Genomic DNA, 16,384 nt, shown 5'->3' with positions numbered 1-16,384 from the left:
CACCTACAACGAACATTGATGACAACCCGGGCTGGAAGATCAACTGTGTCCCAAACTAGACCCTGAAACGATACAGAATGTAAATAAAGCAAGAAACTCAAGTAGCATGTTGTCATAATTTTAATCCATTCTCGATAAACATTGATTAAAGTTTAGGTTAATTTAACTGCAATACTGTATTCAAATAACCTGCTTCATTTTTTTTTAAACCTTCGGAACAATAGGATAACGTCAGATGATGAATGGTGGACTTACCAATGGAGCCCAATATGTATACAGGGCGCCAAGTCGCAAATCTGGTACAAACTGGGAACACGCCAACAGCAGGAAGTAAAGATTAAAGAAATACTTAAACTGGTTAAAAAGTACCTAAACAAGAGAGAAAGACAGAAAAAAATGGGTTGAATTCTAAATGAAAGAATGAGTTTCGTATACTGGAGAACAAGTCAATTTCAAAACAACATAACATACAAAACTGTTTTAATATAATGTGTTTGATTAATTATCCTCAACTTCCTTTGACCTCAAAAATGATCTTTCAATAACATCTTAGGAGAAAGTATTGAAACACCACACTCTCCCCAAGGATGGAATTAACAGGAATATTTGATGTGAAGCAAATATTTTGTTTTAGGTACATGTGGTAAATTGCAAGCAAATTGTATTTGAAATAGTTTGCTTTCTTTATAATTCAACTTTATTCTCAAAGACCTTCACATAATCACAGTTGTTTATTTAACCAGCATAAACAGGCAGCAGTAATAAAATATAATTGCTTTCCTTTCCTTGCATTATGAAACTGCAGGGAGGAGAAAGTGAGGACTGCAGATGCTGGAGATCAGAGTCAAGAGTGTGGTGCTGGAAAAGCACTACAGGTCAGGCAGCACCTGAGGAGCAGAAAAATCAACTTTTCACAAGCTTCATTCCTGATGAAGGGCTAATGCCCGAAACATCAATTCTCCTGCTCCTCAGATGCTGCCTGACCTGCTGTGCTTTTCCAACACCAGACTCTCCAATGTGAAACTGCACTCAGGTACTTAAGAATCGTAACCTGATTAGATTAGACTTACAGTGTGGAAACAGGCCCTTCGGCCCAACAAGTCCACACCGACCCGCCGAAGCGCAACCCACCCATACCCCTACATTTACCCCTTACCTAACACTACGGGCAATTTAACATGGCCAATTCACCTGACCCGCACATCTTTGGACTGTGGGAGGAAACCGGAGCACCCGGAGGAAACCCATGCAGACACGGGGAGAACGTGCAAACTCCACACAGTCAGTCGCCTGAGTCGGGAATTGAACCCAGGTCCCTGGCGCTGTGAGGCAGCAGTGCTAACCACTGTGCCACCGTGCTGCCCAAACATAAGCTAACACTATCCTACTGTCCTAATTAAAACAGGAAATACCAGGTGACTGTGCATTACATCAATAAAAGATTCTGAGCTTCAGTCTCAATAAGCTCAAAGGTGAGTGCAGCAAGAGAGCGGTGAAAAACTGCACAAGATGTCATGTCTGCTGTCAACTCTTTATAACAATTTGTATTGGAATCTTGGGAACCTTCAGCTAAAATACTGACTGACAGAAAATCCTGCTGAAAACAACCACCTACATGCAAGTACAAATTATTTTAGCACTGAGGAATTATGGTTTTCAGGTCTATTAAGGTAACAGCTGCTATCTGACACAGAACAAAAGAACTACCAGGTAATGGGCTCTAACATTTTGTGCCACATTTACACAAGAAACTTTACACAAGAAACTCTCGACCTTAATGCCACATTTTAATGCATTTGCCCTTCTCAGTAGGTAAAGCAAGGTAAGGGAAGTAGTAAGCTTAATTAAATGTGTCCACACACAAACAACCAACTGAATGTTGTGCACTCATAGAAATAGGCCACTTGACAATCCCCTTATTTAAGGGGGTGTAAAGGGACTCGAAGGAAATCTGAGTAGGCTCATTTAAGCAAAGTAGCTATTGCAAGAGTTGAATTGCCTGATACATGTGAGTTAACAGCAACATTCCAAATCATTAACTGATACATGCACAAATTCATGCATAGGTATTTGCACAATCCAAAAGAAACACAAATCGAATATGTATTTCTTTATGGGTGACTTCAAACAGTTTCAATGATTGTCATTCATTATTCATTTAACAAATGAGATTCACCAAACACACACCCCAGGAAGAAAGGTGAAGAAGTTGTATTTTTGATTATTGATAACATTCCGTGGGTATTTATGATCTCGCTTCTCTGGATGTCCAAGCCACACTGTGCGCGGTTTAAAATCCCTTCCTCTGCAGCACCAGCCACAGCATCTGTTGAAAAAAATATATATTTAGAGCATGTACTGCTGAATGAAAATACTGATATTGTGCATCAAAGACTTAGTTTTCAGGGCAATCACTGTCATTTTACATGATGTTGCTATATATTGTTTCATTCACCTCCTGGTTAGTGAATATTGTGCTTTTACTGAGATTAGTGCAGAATAAGTATAAATAACAAGTTTGCATCTAATTAAAATGTATGCATAGCTTTTCCCATGAATAAAACAGTGAATCCGGCAAAATGTTTGCATGTACTGAGTTCAATACTTTTGTTAACATTTCTGATTCATTAAAACCCTTAGGAAAGTGACATTTAGTTCTCATTTTACACCTTATGTAAAAAAGTCTTTGTCTTTGTTTCCCAAAACAATTCATGTTATACAAATTATCAAGTATTAGCAATATAGATCCTTAAAGTAACTGAAAAGAAAATTGTTTCTTAACTATTGTTTGACAAATTGAATACTATCTACAAATTAAAGCAAACTGCAACAATTTTGTGACCACCTTAGCATCTGAAGAAATTGCATAAACCATCTACCTTCTCTGGTGAGCTGAAAAACCTGGAGCAATTCAAGGAACAACAGGGGAGTTCTGGTATATTGGCAAATATTTATCCCTCAGTCAGCCATTTCATGTCAGTGCTGCTTCTGACATAGTTGTCGGGTGGGCCTACATTGACTACACTTCATGGATGATTAATAGCCTCTGACAACCTAAGCCAGGTGGGATACACAAACTCAGGTGCATAGGAATACAGAACTGGGTAATGAGAAATTGGTTTTCATAGAGTCATAGAGATGTACAGCACGGAAACAGACCCTTTGGTCCGACCTGTCCATGCTGACCAGATACCTCAACCCAATCTAGTCCCACCTGCCAGCATCCGGTCCATATCCCTCCAAACCCTTCCTATTCATATACCTATCCAAATGCCTTTTAACTGTTGCAATTGTACCAGCCTCCACCACATCCTCTGGCAGCTCATTCCATATCCGCACCACCGTGTGAAAAAGTTGCCCCTTAGGTCTCTCTTATATCTTTCCCCTCTCACCCTAAATCTATGTCCTCTAGTTCTGGACTCCCCGACCCCAGGGAAAAGACTGTGCCTATTTGTCATATCCATGCCCCTTAATTTTGTAAACGTCTTATAAGGTCACCCCTCAGCCTCCAATGCTCCAGGGAAAACAGCACCAGCCTGTTCAGCCTCTCCCTATAGCTCAAATCCTCCAACCCTGGCAATATCCTTGTACATCTTTTCTGAACCCTTTCAAGATTCACAACATCTTTCTGATAGGAAGGAGACCAGAATTGCATGCAATATTCCAACAGTGGCCTAACCAATGTCCTGCACAGCCGCAACATGACCTCCCAACTCCTGTACTCAATACTCTGACCAATAAAGGAAAGCTTACCAAACGCCTTCTTCACTATCCTATTCAAGGGGAAGGAGAGGAAGCAGCAAAAGAAGTGAAACAGATTGCCTTAATTTCAACTGGAAAGCAATATGCGTATTTCTCATACTTATTGTTGAACATTAGTGGCACAGGAGAAACAAGTCAAAGACAACAGTTAATAGAAGAAAAAAAAAGAAGCAGACTGTATTTTCATTCTCCATAATGATGTTGGATAGTGATTGGTTTTGACAGCAAAACCAGGGCTTGGTACCTAATGAATGAAGGATATTTAGAAATTGTAGAATGCTTCTATGACAATCTCTGGAACAAAATGTTATACAGCGAATGAGCGTTAAGTCTGTTTTAGCTCTGGTGTTGTGTAATGCACCAAGGCTAATTAGTAAAAGATCCACAGGAAATAATACTCTTGATTCTGATAGTTCAGTCACAACAAGACTCTTTAATAATAATAATCAAAGCAAATTCCATAGATATAAAGAGTGAGATTGTTAAGATTTAACAAACACATTTTTAAAATAAACCTTAGGATCTGATAGCTGTACAGACAGTGGCTACAAAATTCCCTAGAGTCTGAAATGATCTCAGGAGATTTAAAATATTCATGTTTGGTGTACTCAAAGGAATACAAGTTAACACTTGGGTAGAGCAAACAATTAAGAAAACAAATGCCACATTGATCTTCATTGGAAGAAAACTTGATGACCAGAATAAATAAGTCTAGCTACAGAGCATATTCATTAGGACTGGTGTATGCAATTTTGTTCTACTTAAACAAGGGTATACCAGCACTGAAGGCAGTGTAGCAAAGCTCATTTGATCATTTCCCGAGATGAGAAGGACATCCTTTGACAAGATGTTTAATGAATGGGTCAACATTTCAACATTCTTTGCAGTTTGGATAAATAGATGTGATTCAATTGAAACATTCAAGATTGTGAAGTGGCTTGACAGGATATATATAGAGTAAATCACCAACTTTAAAGTGGAATGACTTAAAAAGGAATAACTAAAGACAATTTAGTAATCCTGAGCCCGAGGTAGGTGCAGTACTGGCAGCAACCATATCCTTGCCAGAGGCACTGAGCAGTGAAAAGCTGCCAATCTGATTGTCTAACATCTCTCAGTGAGTGAGCCTTTCGCCCTGGGGTCTGTGATGCTAGGGCACTGCACTGCACTGCCCTGTTAAGTGGTATTTATCTCTGCAAACTTTCTCAAAAGGAGAAAACACAGGGTATTTGCAGTCTCTACAGCTGACAGGAAGATATCCATCATCTCCATTAAGTACTGTCCAAGCTCAATGGTGCTATGTCTCAGGAACTTGCAGTTTTACTTTGTTGAGTTCTAATAACACTGCTACACACAACTCTGATTTGTATTTAAGTTCTCATATGGAGTAAGAAGCAAGACCTTAGTGGGATAACTTGTGTCTTTTCTATTAAACAAACATCCATTGTACTTATAAAGGTTTATTGTTTGAACATTTAAATATCATGATGATGATGATGACGACAACAATGCTATCTGACTGGTAAGAAAAGAAAGTTAGAGAGAGACTCGGCCAACACAGGAAAGTTGTGCATGAAAGATTATTCTTCCTTCCACTAATTCATCACATATATATTAAAATTGATGCCAGTACACCAGTATAAAATGAAGAATGCCATTTTTTAAATAGTGAATCCATCAAACAATTGTACTTCACCCAATATCAGGCAAAGATCATTTGCTTCAGTTTAGCCTATGATGTTCAATAGAACTGGGTCTACATAAACATAAAATAAACTATTCATTTTGCAAGATTCATGTTGGTGCTCATTTCAAAAGCACCAATCAAAAGGTTGCTGGATTAGGAAATGCATATGCATAGAACACATAACACAGGCAGAATTAAAAGAAATTCTTCCCTTCCAGCTACTGGAACTGAACAAAACAAAACTATACCCATTATTGATTAGGTAAAAACAAGGACTGCAGATGCTAGAAACCAGAGTTTAGATCAGAGTTGTGCTGGAAAAGCACAGCAGGTCAAGCAGCAGGAAATTCGACATTTCAGGCAAAAGCCCTTCATCAGGAATAGAGGCAGGGTGCCTGCAGAGTGGAGAGATAAATAAGAGGGGAGTGGGGAGAAAGTTGCATAGAGTACAATAGGTGAATGGGGGTAGGGATGGAGGTAATAGGTCAGAGAGGAGGGTGGGGGAAGGTAGCAAAGAGTACAATGGGTAAATGACGGTGTGCTTGAAGGTGATAGGTCACAGAGGAGGGTGGAGTGGATAGATGGAAAGGAAGATAGGTAGGTAGGATAGGTCACGTGGACGGTGCTGAGCTGGAAGGTTGGAACGGGGGTGATGTGGGGAAAGGGGAAATGAGAAAACTGGTGAAGTCCACATTGATGCCCTGGTGTTGAAGTGTTCTGAGGTGGAAGAGGAGGTGTTCTTCCTCCAGGCGTCGGGTGGCGAAGGAGCGGCGGTGGAGGCGACCCAGGATCTGCATGGCCTTGGCAGAGTCGGAAGGGGAGTTGAAATGTTGGTCCACAGGGTAGTGTGGTTGATTGGTGCGGGTGTCCCGGAGACGTTCCCTAAAGTGCTCTGCTAGGAGGCATCCAGTCTCCCCAATGTAGAGAAGACCGCATTGGGAGCAACGGATACAATAAATGACATTGGTAGATATGCAGGTAAAACTTTGCTACCTTCCCCCACCCTCTTCTCTGACCTATCACCTCCATCCCTACCCCCCATTCATCTATTGTAATCTATATTACTTTCTCCCCACCCTCACCCCCTTTTTTATTTATCTCTCCACTCTGCAGGCACTCTGCCTCTATTCCTGATGAAGGGGTTTTGTCCGAAACGTCGATTTTCCTCTCCTTGGATGCTGCCTGACGTGCTGTGCTTTTCCAGCACCACTCTAATCTATACCCATTATTGCTAACTGACACAGTCACTTAACATACTTTCTAAACATAATGTGCTCAGCATATAATTTTTTAAAATGATCATTAAAAGGCTGCTAAAGGTCAAATGACCCATACAATTTCTTCAGCATTTATGTATGGACTCTGAAGCATTTCCACACCTTGCAAAGTTGCTAACTGAATGGCCATGAACAAGTCCTTTGAATGGACAAAAGAAAAAAAAGTTTTGAAATTCACATCTATTGTTTGTGGATTAACCAAAACTCAAAATCTGTGGACTCTGAAATTCACTGTCTCCAAGTCGGAGTTCTAACAAGAAAGCACGGTGGCTCAGTGGTTAGCACTGCTGCCTCACAGCGCCAGGGTGCTGGGTTCAATTCCCACCTGTCTGTGTGGAGTTTGCACATTCTCCCTGTATCTGCGTGGGTTTCCTCCCACAATCCAAAGATGTGCAGGTCAGGCGAATTGGTCATGCTAAATTGCCCACAGTATTAGTCAGAGTAAATATAGGGGAATAGGTTTGGGTGGGTTTCTCTTTGGAGGGGCGGTGTGGACTTGTTGGGCCGAAGGGCCCATTTCCACACTGTAGAGAATCTAATCTTTAAAAAAAACTCGTTAAATTGTAAGCAGATGTGGATGGTCACCATCCATCTCTCACTGCACAGTGATGCTTTTGAACTTCACATAATTCTGGGTAGGCAACAGGAAGGGTTTATTGGACCAAAACTGATCACAACAATAAACTTGATTAATCCCAATAACAGGAAGATACCAATCAATCTGCAAGCAACACAGCAAGAAGCAACTGCAAAGGCAGTAACATCTGGGCTTTAAAACCACAAGCACTGTGAGGGCTCTGAACTTCTTCCTTTTCAAGTCTACCAAGCCAGAAAACTGGTCTCTCCATAACAAGAAATGAAGACGACTCAGTGCCCAGGCAAAAATCGCACCTCTTTGAGGAATTCTGAAATAATCCTGATATATGACTCATAGCAAAACACACAGACTAACCTGCAAGATCAGAAATGTCTTTTTTTACCAGGCCTGAAACCTCTGTTTCTCCCCAGAGTTCCTTCGTTTGTATCTTTGTATTCACTTTAATGGTATTTTTCTTCTGCTTAATACATACGTGAAGTGAATGAGTGACAGGTCATCAGATATTCAGGACAAGTGCATGAATAAATAATCCTTTTTGTTTAAAATCCACACAACAAAAAAAAATCACAGCTGATTTTTCAGACTTACTCTACGTTCAGGGGTTAATAAACATATACACCTTCCTTTTCAAAAAGATACTGATTATGTACAGTGACAAAATTGCTCTCCGTAACACTGATAGTAATGACTCCAGAGCTCCAGTAGGCAGTGATGTGCCATTTGGATATCAGAATTTTTAAAACACTAATGTCTTGATGTTGCCTTAACTAATGTATACAACCATAGGATACCATTAAATTAGCATAAGTAAGTAACATTTTATCTGCATTAACTCTATATTTGAAAAGATTGAACAGTTTTAAGCATACACTGGCAAAGGAAAAACAATAAACCACATACATAGTTCGTTAAATTCTTGTGATTTAAATTGACCTACTAGAATTGATTTTGTTTTAAATTAGGTTCTCTCATTACCTCACAACCTTTGGATGAAAAATACTCAGATGACAAAATATCCGGTTAAACCTGAAGAGCTTTACAAATCTCATTATACAGCCTCCTGATAGGGCAACGTCTATACCAAACAAGACATGCCTGCATTTTATTGCTGGAACTACATATGGTGAGTTGTACAGGGACAATTGCAATCTATGCGTACACAAATATTTGAAATAATGTGCATTGAACACAAAGGAAATGGACTTCTGCAACATCCCAGCTGCAATATTGAAGATATGGTTAAGAAGCAACCACACCCTTAATTAGGCTCCAGTACAGCTATTCTACTGGTATCTGCCTGATATGAAAAATCGTCCTATGCACACAAAGCAGATAAATCTAATCCAATCCATGACTGTCCCATCAATCTCCGTCATCAGCAAAGCTGTGTTGCTGGCAGTGCTATCAAGCAGTGCATATACCTTCTAACCAATGCACAGTTTGCACTGGTGACAGTGTCACTCTTCACAGCATAGTCTAACGTGGACTAAAGAGCTGAAATTTAAAAGAAACATTGGAAATGCACAGCAGCTCAGACAGAACTGTGAAGAAAAACAGAGTTAATAGGCAGAATCTTGTTGAGGTGTCAGGAGTCTTCCTTGCTGTCGGGAAAGCGCTGATAAATGACCTACACTGCCATATTTTAGGAATGCCAATTGGGCAGTGAGAATGCCACCAATGGGTGTTCCCCTGGAATCAAGGCCCAGGATGGTCTTGCCCACTGAAAACTGCTGGCCAATCAAGTGAGGAGGGCAGCAAGGGTGGGAGTGAATGCTCTTAGCAGAGTGCTCCCTCCCCACCCAAAATTCAGTTCCTCGATGGAGCAGTGGGTTTTTGATCACAGAAACACAGGGGTCAGGGATCCATGGGAACATGGCTACCTGCGAGTTTCCTTCCAAACTACATCCTATCCTGCTCTGGACTTAAATCACTGTCATGAAGCCAAAATCCTGGAAACCCCTTCTTCAGTGTTGCAGACATACTTACACTGCAGTGACTACAGTGGTTCAAGGTGACAGTTCACCACTACCTTCTCAAGGACAATGGCAAAAAAAAATGCTGGCTTTCAAAGAGATGTCCACATCTGTTAACTAATGATGCTGTGGATAAAAATTGTTATATTAATATGTTAACATTTGAGTTTCTTTATTATTACGGGCAATATTTTCAACTCCAGATTTCTCTAACTGATGAGTCTCAAACTATTGTTTTCAGAACTAATGTTTAATTATACTGTAGCTACAAACTTCCAGTTACTAGCTGTGGTGCTATTATACAAACAGCAATACCTTGGTTATTTGTTCTGTTATGAACCTTTTTTTTGCCTATGAGAGTTATTAATTGTATTCTTCAAGTTGGTCACAGTATACAATGCGTTACATTTCTGCAGTAGGCATCCATTCCAGATCAGCTGATGAGCAAGTTAGATATTGCAACCAACTTTGAAGGAAACACATCTAAACTTACTGAGCAATGTGACTGGAGTAGATCAAATATTCTGTGAGGCTATTGACAGTAAATTTATTTGCAGCAGCCCTAGTAAAGTAATCACTATTCAGGGTCCTGGAAATGGCTGACTGTAAAATCTAGTTTGAGTGATACAGTTTTAATATTGTGATCGCTCCAATCAATCGCTCCACCGCCCCGTGGCCCAATATTTCAACTCCCCATCCCACTCTGCCGAGGACATGCAGATCCTGGGCCTCCTCCCCGCCGGTCCCTCACCACCCGACACCTGGAGGAAGAAGGCCTCATCTTCCGCCTCGGAACACTTCAACCCAGGGCATCAATGTGGACTTCACCAGTTTCCTCATTTCCTACCCCTTCCCTGCCCCCCACCTCCTTACCTCAGTTCTAACCTTCCAGCTCAGCACCGTCCCCATGACCTGTCCTACCTGCCAATCTTCCTTCCCACCTATCCACTCCACCCTCCTCTCTGACCTATCATCTCCATCCCCACCCCCATTCACCTATTGTACTCTTTGCTACCTTCTCCCCAGCAGTCCCCCCACCCACCCCACCTCCATTTCTCTCTCTCTACTCCGGAGGCTTCCTGCCTCTATTCCTGATGAAGGGCTTTTGCCCAAAACGTCAATTTTCCTGGTCCTCAGATACTGCCTGACCTGCTGTGCTTTTTAAGCAGCACTCTGACCTAAGCTCTGGTTTTCAGCACCTGCAGTCCCCACTCTTGCCTCTTTCAATCATATGCCTGCTCCTCAATATCTTCAAAAAAAAGGCCATGAAAACACCTGGTAAAACCAAGACCGATTGGAATCCTTGCAAATTTTATTCAATATGAAGTTGAAAATACATAGCAATAGTGAGGATAATGTACAGGCTTTTCTCCATAATGGACTGGCCAGTCCTTGACCAAAATGACAAACTCCTTATCAATATACTGACTCATTTTTCTTTTGGAGTCCATGGGAAATGTATTGAGTGTGCAGTAATATAAAGGGAGTGAATTGTATGTTATCTTCCCAGGGATGATCAGGCTGATATATGTGCAGCTTGAAGAGAACATCGCCAATAACTACCTTGCAGAATGGTTTGAAAGGTGGCTATAAATGTGGCAACTTTCGAGAGATCTGATTCTATTGCTGAAGTCACAATTGATGCTATTTTTACAAGGTCTCTGTTCACATGTATAAACATCCCTACAAGATCAGTGTAATGTGTTTATCAACAGTTGAAATGGACTGACAATGTCTATTGCTTAGAATCTTCAGCAAAATGTTCCTAAAGTCCATTTTATACAAATTTTGTTTTTTTTTAAAACAGTGACGACACTTTGATTTAAAATGAAAACATTTTTAAAAATGATTCATCAAATTTCTGAGCATGGCCTGTACTCTCATACCATTCACACACAGGACTTGAAATCATTCAGTTGTGAAGTAACTCCCACGTTTTACTGCCACTTCATACAGGAAGATCCCCAACATTTATGTTTAATGTTTGCAATAAAATTCTGATTTATAAATGGACAGGGCACGATTTCCTTTTTTTTTTAAAAAGTGTTTGTAGGTATGCTGGGTGGCAACTGACATGACACTCCAACTCTGTAAGGATTCAACCTATAGAGCATCACTCAGCTCTTTGTCATCATAACGCAAGTCTCGACATTGCCTGGCAGTTTCTGGTGACCCAGGACACCACAGGTTTCTGAGTCTTAAGAACGTCTGGTCAAGAGCTGCACCTCAGGGAGATACTGCAGCAAGAAAGTAACTAATTTTAATGCTCTCCTTAGGAAGTGGGATTCACAAGAATAAGGACAGACCAGGGAGGGCGGAGTCAAAGATGAGGTTGGTGGGGTTTGCTTTCAGAGCCTTGCTACCCCCCTGCCCTCCCAATTCAAGCCTCCAATTACCCCTGGATTGAGGAAATTGGAGGTCCAACCTCACCAACCACGCAGGCACTTTGCCCTGGTTTTGGGCAACTAGCCACCATTCTAATTGGCTGAGAAGGCAGGAAAGTAGGAAGGCAGTAAAGCAAAAGCCCTGATTGGCCATGAACTGACTACTTAAGGGTGTTAATTGGTGGCAGGTCAAGAAAGTTACCAGTGGATCTTCTCAGCCAGAACTTAACTAGTGAGGTAGCAAGAAGGGACTGAGTATCTCATTCAGGTCAATCTATCCCATTTATTTCACTGACATTTCACCTCCAGGTAGGAGAAAAACAGTGATCAGATTCTAATTCTCTTCAATTTGTAGTGCAAGCAATGACATATACTACATGAACAATTCAACGTCAATTTGCTGGTTACATTGCCTTGGAGATTGCGTGATGTTCATAATTTATTCTCAACTATTCCTCAAAGTAGAAAACTAAAAGTCTCAACCCACAGTGGCTAAAACTCTCAAATTTATTTCCAAGTTAATTTTACAAAAGAATCAAAGAATAGAGCACGATACCAATTTAGCAGATAAGTAAACAAAACAATTAAGAAATTGTTCAATAGGGATTCAAATATAACCTTTCAGAACTTTAATGCTGGAAATAGAATCATAGAGATGCACTGCATGGAAGCAGACCCTCTAACTCGTGGGGCTAAGGCCAGGGATCAGTATTGGAGCCTCAACTGTGTAGAACCTATAACAATGACGTTAATGAGTGACTAAATATATGGTCATTAAATTTGGTGATATCAGCAAGATAGGTTAAAAAAAAAATTGTTAAGAGACGATATAATGTCTGTAAAGGTATAAGGATAGCCTAAGTAACTTTACAAAAAAATTGGCAGATAGGGTATAATGTCCATTTTTGCAGCATGACAGAGAAATGGTATACTATGTAAATTGACAGAGATTGTAGAACTCAGAAATTGAGGGGCTTCTAGGTGTCCTGTGTATGAATCACAAACCATTAGTTTTTAGGTACAGCAAAATGATTCAGACAACAAATGAATGTCAGGCTATTGAGTCCATCACGGGTCATGACCCGACCTTTGGACATTAGGCTATTGTGTCTACAATCTCATTATTTGGTGACCTCCCCACTCCAGCCTCCAAGCTCACAGTGCCCCTCATTCACACACAGCCTACTTCTACCTCTTAAAATCGATAAACTGGACTGCCTGGTTAGACCCATTGTTTCTGCCCATTCCTGCCCCACAGAACTTCTCTCTTCTTACCTCAACTCGATACTTTTTTCTAGCTTTGGCCAGTCCATTCCTACTTACATCCACAATTCTTCTGATTCAGTCAACTTCATAATTTCCAGCTTGTGGGCTCCAGCCACCTCCTCTTTACTATGGCCGTGTAAACCTTTTGCACACCCATTCCCCCATCAGGACGGTCTCAGGACTTTCTGCTTCTTGCTGGAAAAAAAGGCCTGAACTGTCCCCATCCACCACCGGTCTCCTCCATCTGGCCAAGCTCATCTTCACCCTGAACAACTTCTCCTTTAACTCCTCTCACTTTCTTCAGATCAAAGGGATGGCCATGGGTACCCACATGGGCCTTGCTTATGCCAGTTTCCTTGTGGGATTTGTGGAACATTCCTCTTCCAATACTATTCAGGTATCTCCCCACAACCCTTTCTTTGATATCAGCAGTGCTGCTACCCTCTGCAATTTCCCAATTCCAAAAATAGATCAATTTTATTATTAATCAATTTTGCTTCCAATCTCCCATTTACCTGATCTATCTCAGACTCCTCCCTTCCCTTCCTCTACATCTGTTTTCATTTCTGGGGCTAGTGCACCAATATCCTCTATAAACCCACCAACTTCCACAGTTAACTGGATTATGCATCCTCATACCTTGCTACCTGTAAAGATTATACCATTCTCCTAGTTCTTCCATCTCTCCTATTGTTTCTATGATGCCACTACCAGATATATAGTCTCCTCTTCTTCCTTGTCAGCATTCCACAAGAACCATTCCCTCAAGTAATCCTGGTCCACCCCTCATCCACTCAATACCTCCCTATACCTGTGTAGCACTTCCCATGCAACTGTAGAAGTAAGACCTGCCCATTTACTTCCTCCCTATCCAAGGCTCCAGACATCTTCCAGGTGAAGCAACAATTTACTTCACTTCACTCAATCTAGTTTGCTGTATTTGCTGCTCACAATGTGATCTCCTTGACACTGGGGAGACAGAACATAGACTGGGCAATTGCTTTATGTTCCGTCTGCGGAAAAATGACCCCGAGCATCCAGTTGCTCCCTGATCAAGATTTGTCTTAGGCCTGCTGCTGCATTGTTCGAACAGGGCTTGGTGTAAACTGGGAGATTAGGGTCTCCTTTTCTGCTGGGGACACTCCAGCCTTCAGGACCCAATATCAAGTTCAATCATTTTAGACTTAGAACACCTTCTTCCAAGTCCTTTACTCAGCCACTGAGCCTCCCACAGCCAAGGCCGTCATAACATGAGCTGCTTTCAGCACAGCCAACACGTTTTCACCTAATCCCTACTATCAGCTTTTCTTTCTCCCTTGCTCACCATTATCCATTCCTTTATCTGCCCGACTGCTGTGCTCTCTCTCCAGGCTCCATCTACACCTGTCATTTCATTCCTCCCCATCATGCCTGATCCTATCTTCAGCATTTTTCCAGCTACAAATCAGTTTTGGACTCAAAACGTTGACTCTGCTTTCTCTCGACGGATGCTGCCAGATCTGCTGAGGTTCTCCAGCAATTTGGTTTTTATTTCAGGTTTCCAGGATCTGCAGCTCTTTATTGTTTTTCTTGATAAATGAACATTGGTGCTTATGGCAAGGGGAATGGGATACAAGACTGGGTATGTTTTACTGTGACAGTATAGTACCTTGGTGAGACCATAGTCTTTTTAATTTTGAAAGGATCGAATGGTATTAGAGTTCAGAGGAGGTTCGGCAGATACCTTCCTGGGTTGATGGACTTATCTGATGAGGAATAGGTGAATAGGTTGGGCCTATAACAATTAGAGTGTAGAAGAGTGAGAAATAATCTTATTGAACCATATTAGGTTGCTGATTGGACTGGAAAGGGTGGATGCCAGGAAGGTGTTTCTTCTTTTGAAAGAAACTAGAACTAGGGGACAAAATTTAGCAATAAGAAATCTTTCTTTTCAGTCAAACATGAAATGTTCTTTCTCTTAAAAAGGTCACGAGTCTGGGGAATTTCCTCACCAAAATGCAATGGAGACTTGGTGATTGAATACAGATATGTGCAAGGCCAAGTTAGGTAGATTCCTGATAATTGAGAGGTATGGGCAAACAGGAAAGTGGAACTCAGACTGCAATTAAAACAGCAACTATCTTCATGAATGAAGACGATGGTTCAAAGGCCAAGTGGTCTAATCCTGAGGCCCATGTTAAGGTCAGTATTCATTTCCTTCTTCAAATCCAGCTTCACACAAGTCCTAATAGTGACCAACACCTTCAGTGTTACACAATTGGGACTGTTTTTAGTTGCACCACAGCCAACGTATTCTTGCTTCATAGAATAACCGCGCACATACACTTTCCAACCTAAGTCACTGGATGACCATCAACAATGAAAATCGTGACTGGTTTTATCTTACCATTTCACCGTTTGTCAGAGGGAGACTTACTGCTCTTTGATTCAGTACAGCTGAGTACAAAAGACAGATCTAATGCAAACACTCTTCTTACTGGTATCACATTGGGTTAGTGTCCTTATCCTGCAGTGTACGTGCAAGTAATACGCAACATACCCATCCGTATAGGAATCATATCACAAGACCACGTCCACACAAGCATTACACTAGCTACAGTGGCACATGTCAGCTTTCTATTTTATAACTAAAGTTTGTTAAAAATGTCAAAACTACATAACCATCTATTAAGACAAACTATTTTTATAGATGGGTATTTGTTAGATTTACCATTAAACCAGGAGCTCTTATACCATGTATAGTATTAAAATATGCCAAAAGTTACACCCTTTCTTTATCGCCATCTCTGTTTTGTATGTAGAAATGGCATTTAATGGACACACCTCAGTGCAAATACAAATATAAAATATGAACAGAAACTGTTAAATGTTAGTGTTCAGAATTTTTCCCCTTATGAAAGTGACTTCTGAGGCTACCTTAACATCGTTAAAAGAAAAGCCAGCCGGTAATAAGCAAGCATATAATCAAGGCCCAATGTAAACAGTTTTATTTAAATGTGGAAACAAGCAACTGGGAGACAGAAGGAGGGGGAAGGTCAAAGAAAAGAAATGGAAAAGGGTGCAAGTTTCCCTCCCAAAGACAATGATTGACCAAAACAGGTAGACATTAAAATGTTAATTTTGAATGGAACACAACTAATCTAGCCTTTAGAAACCAAGAACATCAGGCCTTGTCAACACATACTTGGCTACTCCATAGGACCCATTGTTAGCCATTAACAGTCCCCATTAATAACTATTCACTCTTCTAACCAGAATATTATTCACTAATTTGCCTGTCTAACTGTTCTCCTCTCCCTTTGGGCTCTATCCCCACCTATCGTTTACTCCTTAACTCTCCTCCATCCTATCTTCTGCACAGAAACTGACATCTTCCTAGCTATCATCAATTCGGAGGTCACTGCTACCAGACCTGCTGAGCTTTTTCCAGCAATTTT

The 16,384-nt window shown here is 40.9% G+C and overlaps 1 protein-coding gene across 1 annotated transcript in view; it reads right to left on the bottom strand.

Moving 5' to 3' along the window:
* The window catches only part of LOC132822908 (probable phospholipid-transporting ATPase IIA), a 177,516-nt gene that overhangs the window by 144,583 nt on the left and 16,549 nt on the right, over window positions 1-16,384 (bottom strand). Inside the window, exons 2-3 of the mRNA XM_060836310.1 lie at window positions 2,188-2,326; window positions 256-369 (exon numbers count right to left, since the gene is read on the bottom strand). Of these exons, the coding sequence (XP_060692293.1) occupies window positions 256-369; window positions 2,188-2,326 (253 nt within the window). The remainder of the gene's footprint in view (window positions 1-255; window positions 370-2,187; window positions 2,327-16,384) is intronic.

This window comes from Hemiscyllium ocellatum, chromosome 15 (assembly GCF_020745735.1).
Source record: "Hemiscyllium ocellatum isolate sHemOce1 chromosome 15, sHemOce1.pat.X.cur, whole genome shotgun sequence".
Lineage (NCBI taxonomy): Eukaryota > Metazoa > Chordata > Chondrichthyes > Orectolobiformes > Hemiscylliidae > Hemiscyllium > Hemiscyllium ocellatum.
Note: the sequence above shows the minus strand (reverse complement) of the source record. Positions and strands in the feature narration are given on the sequence as shown.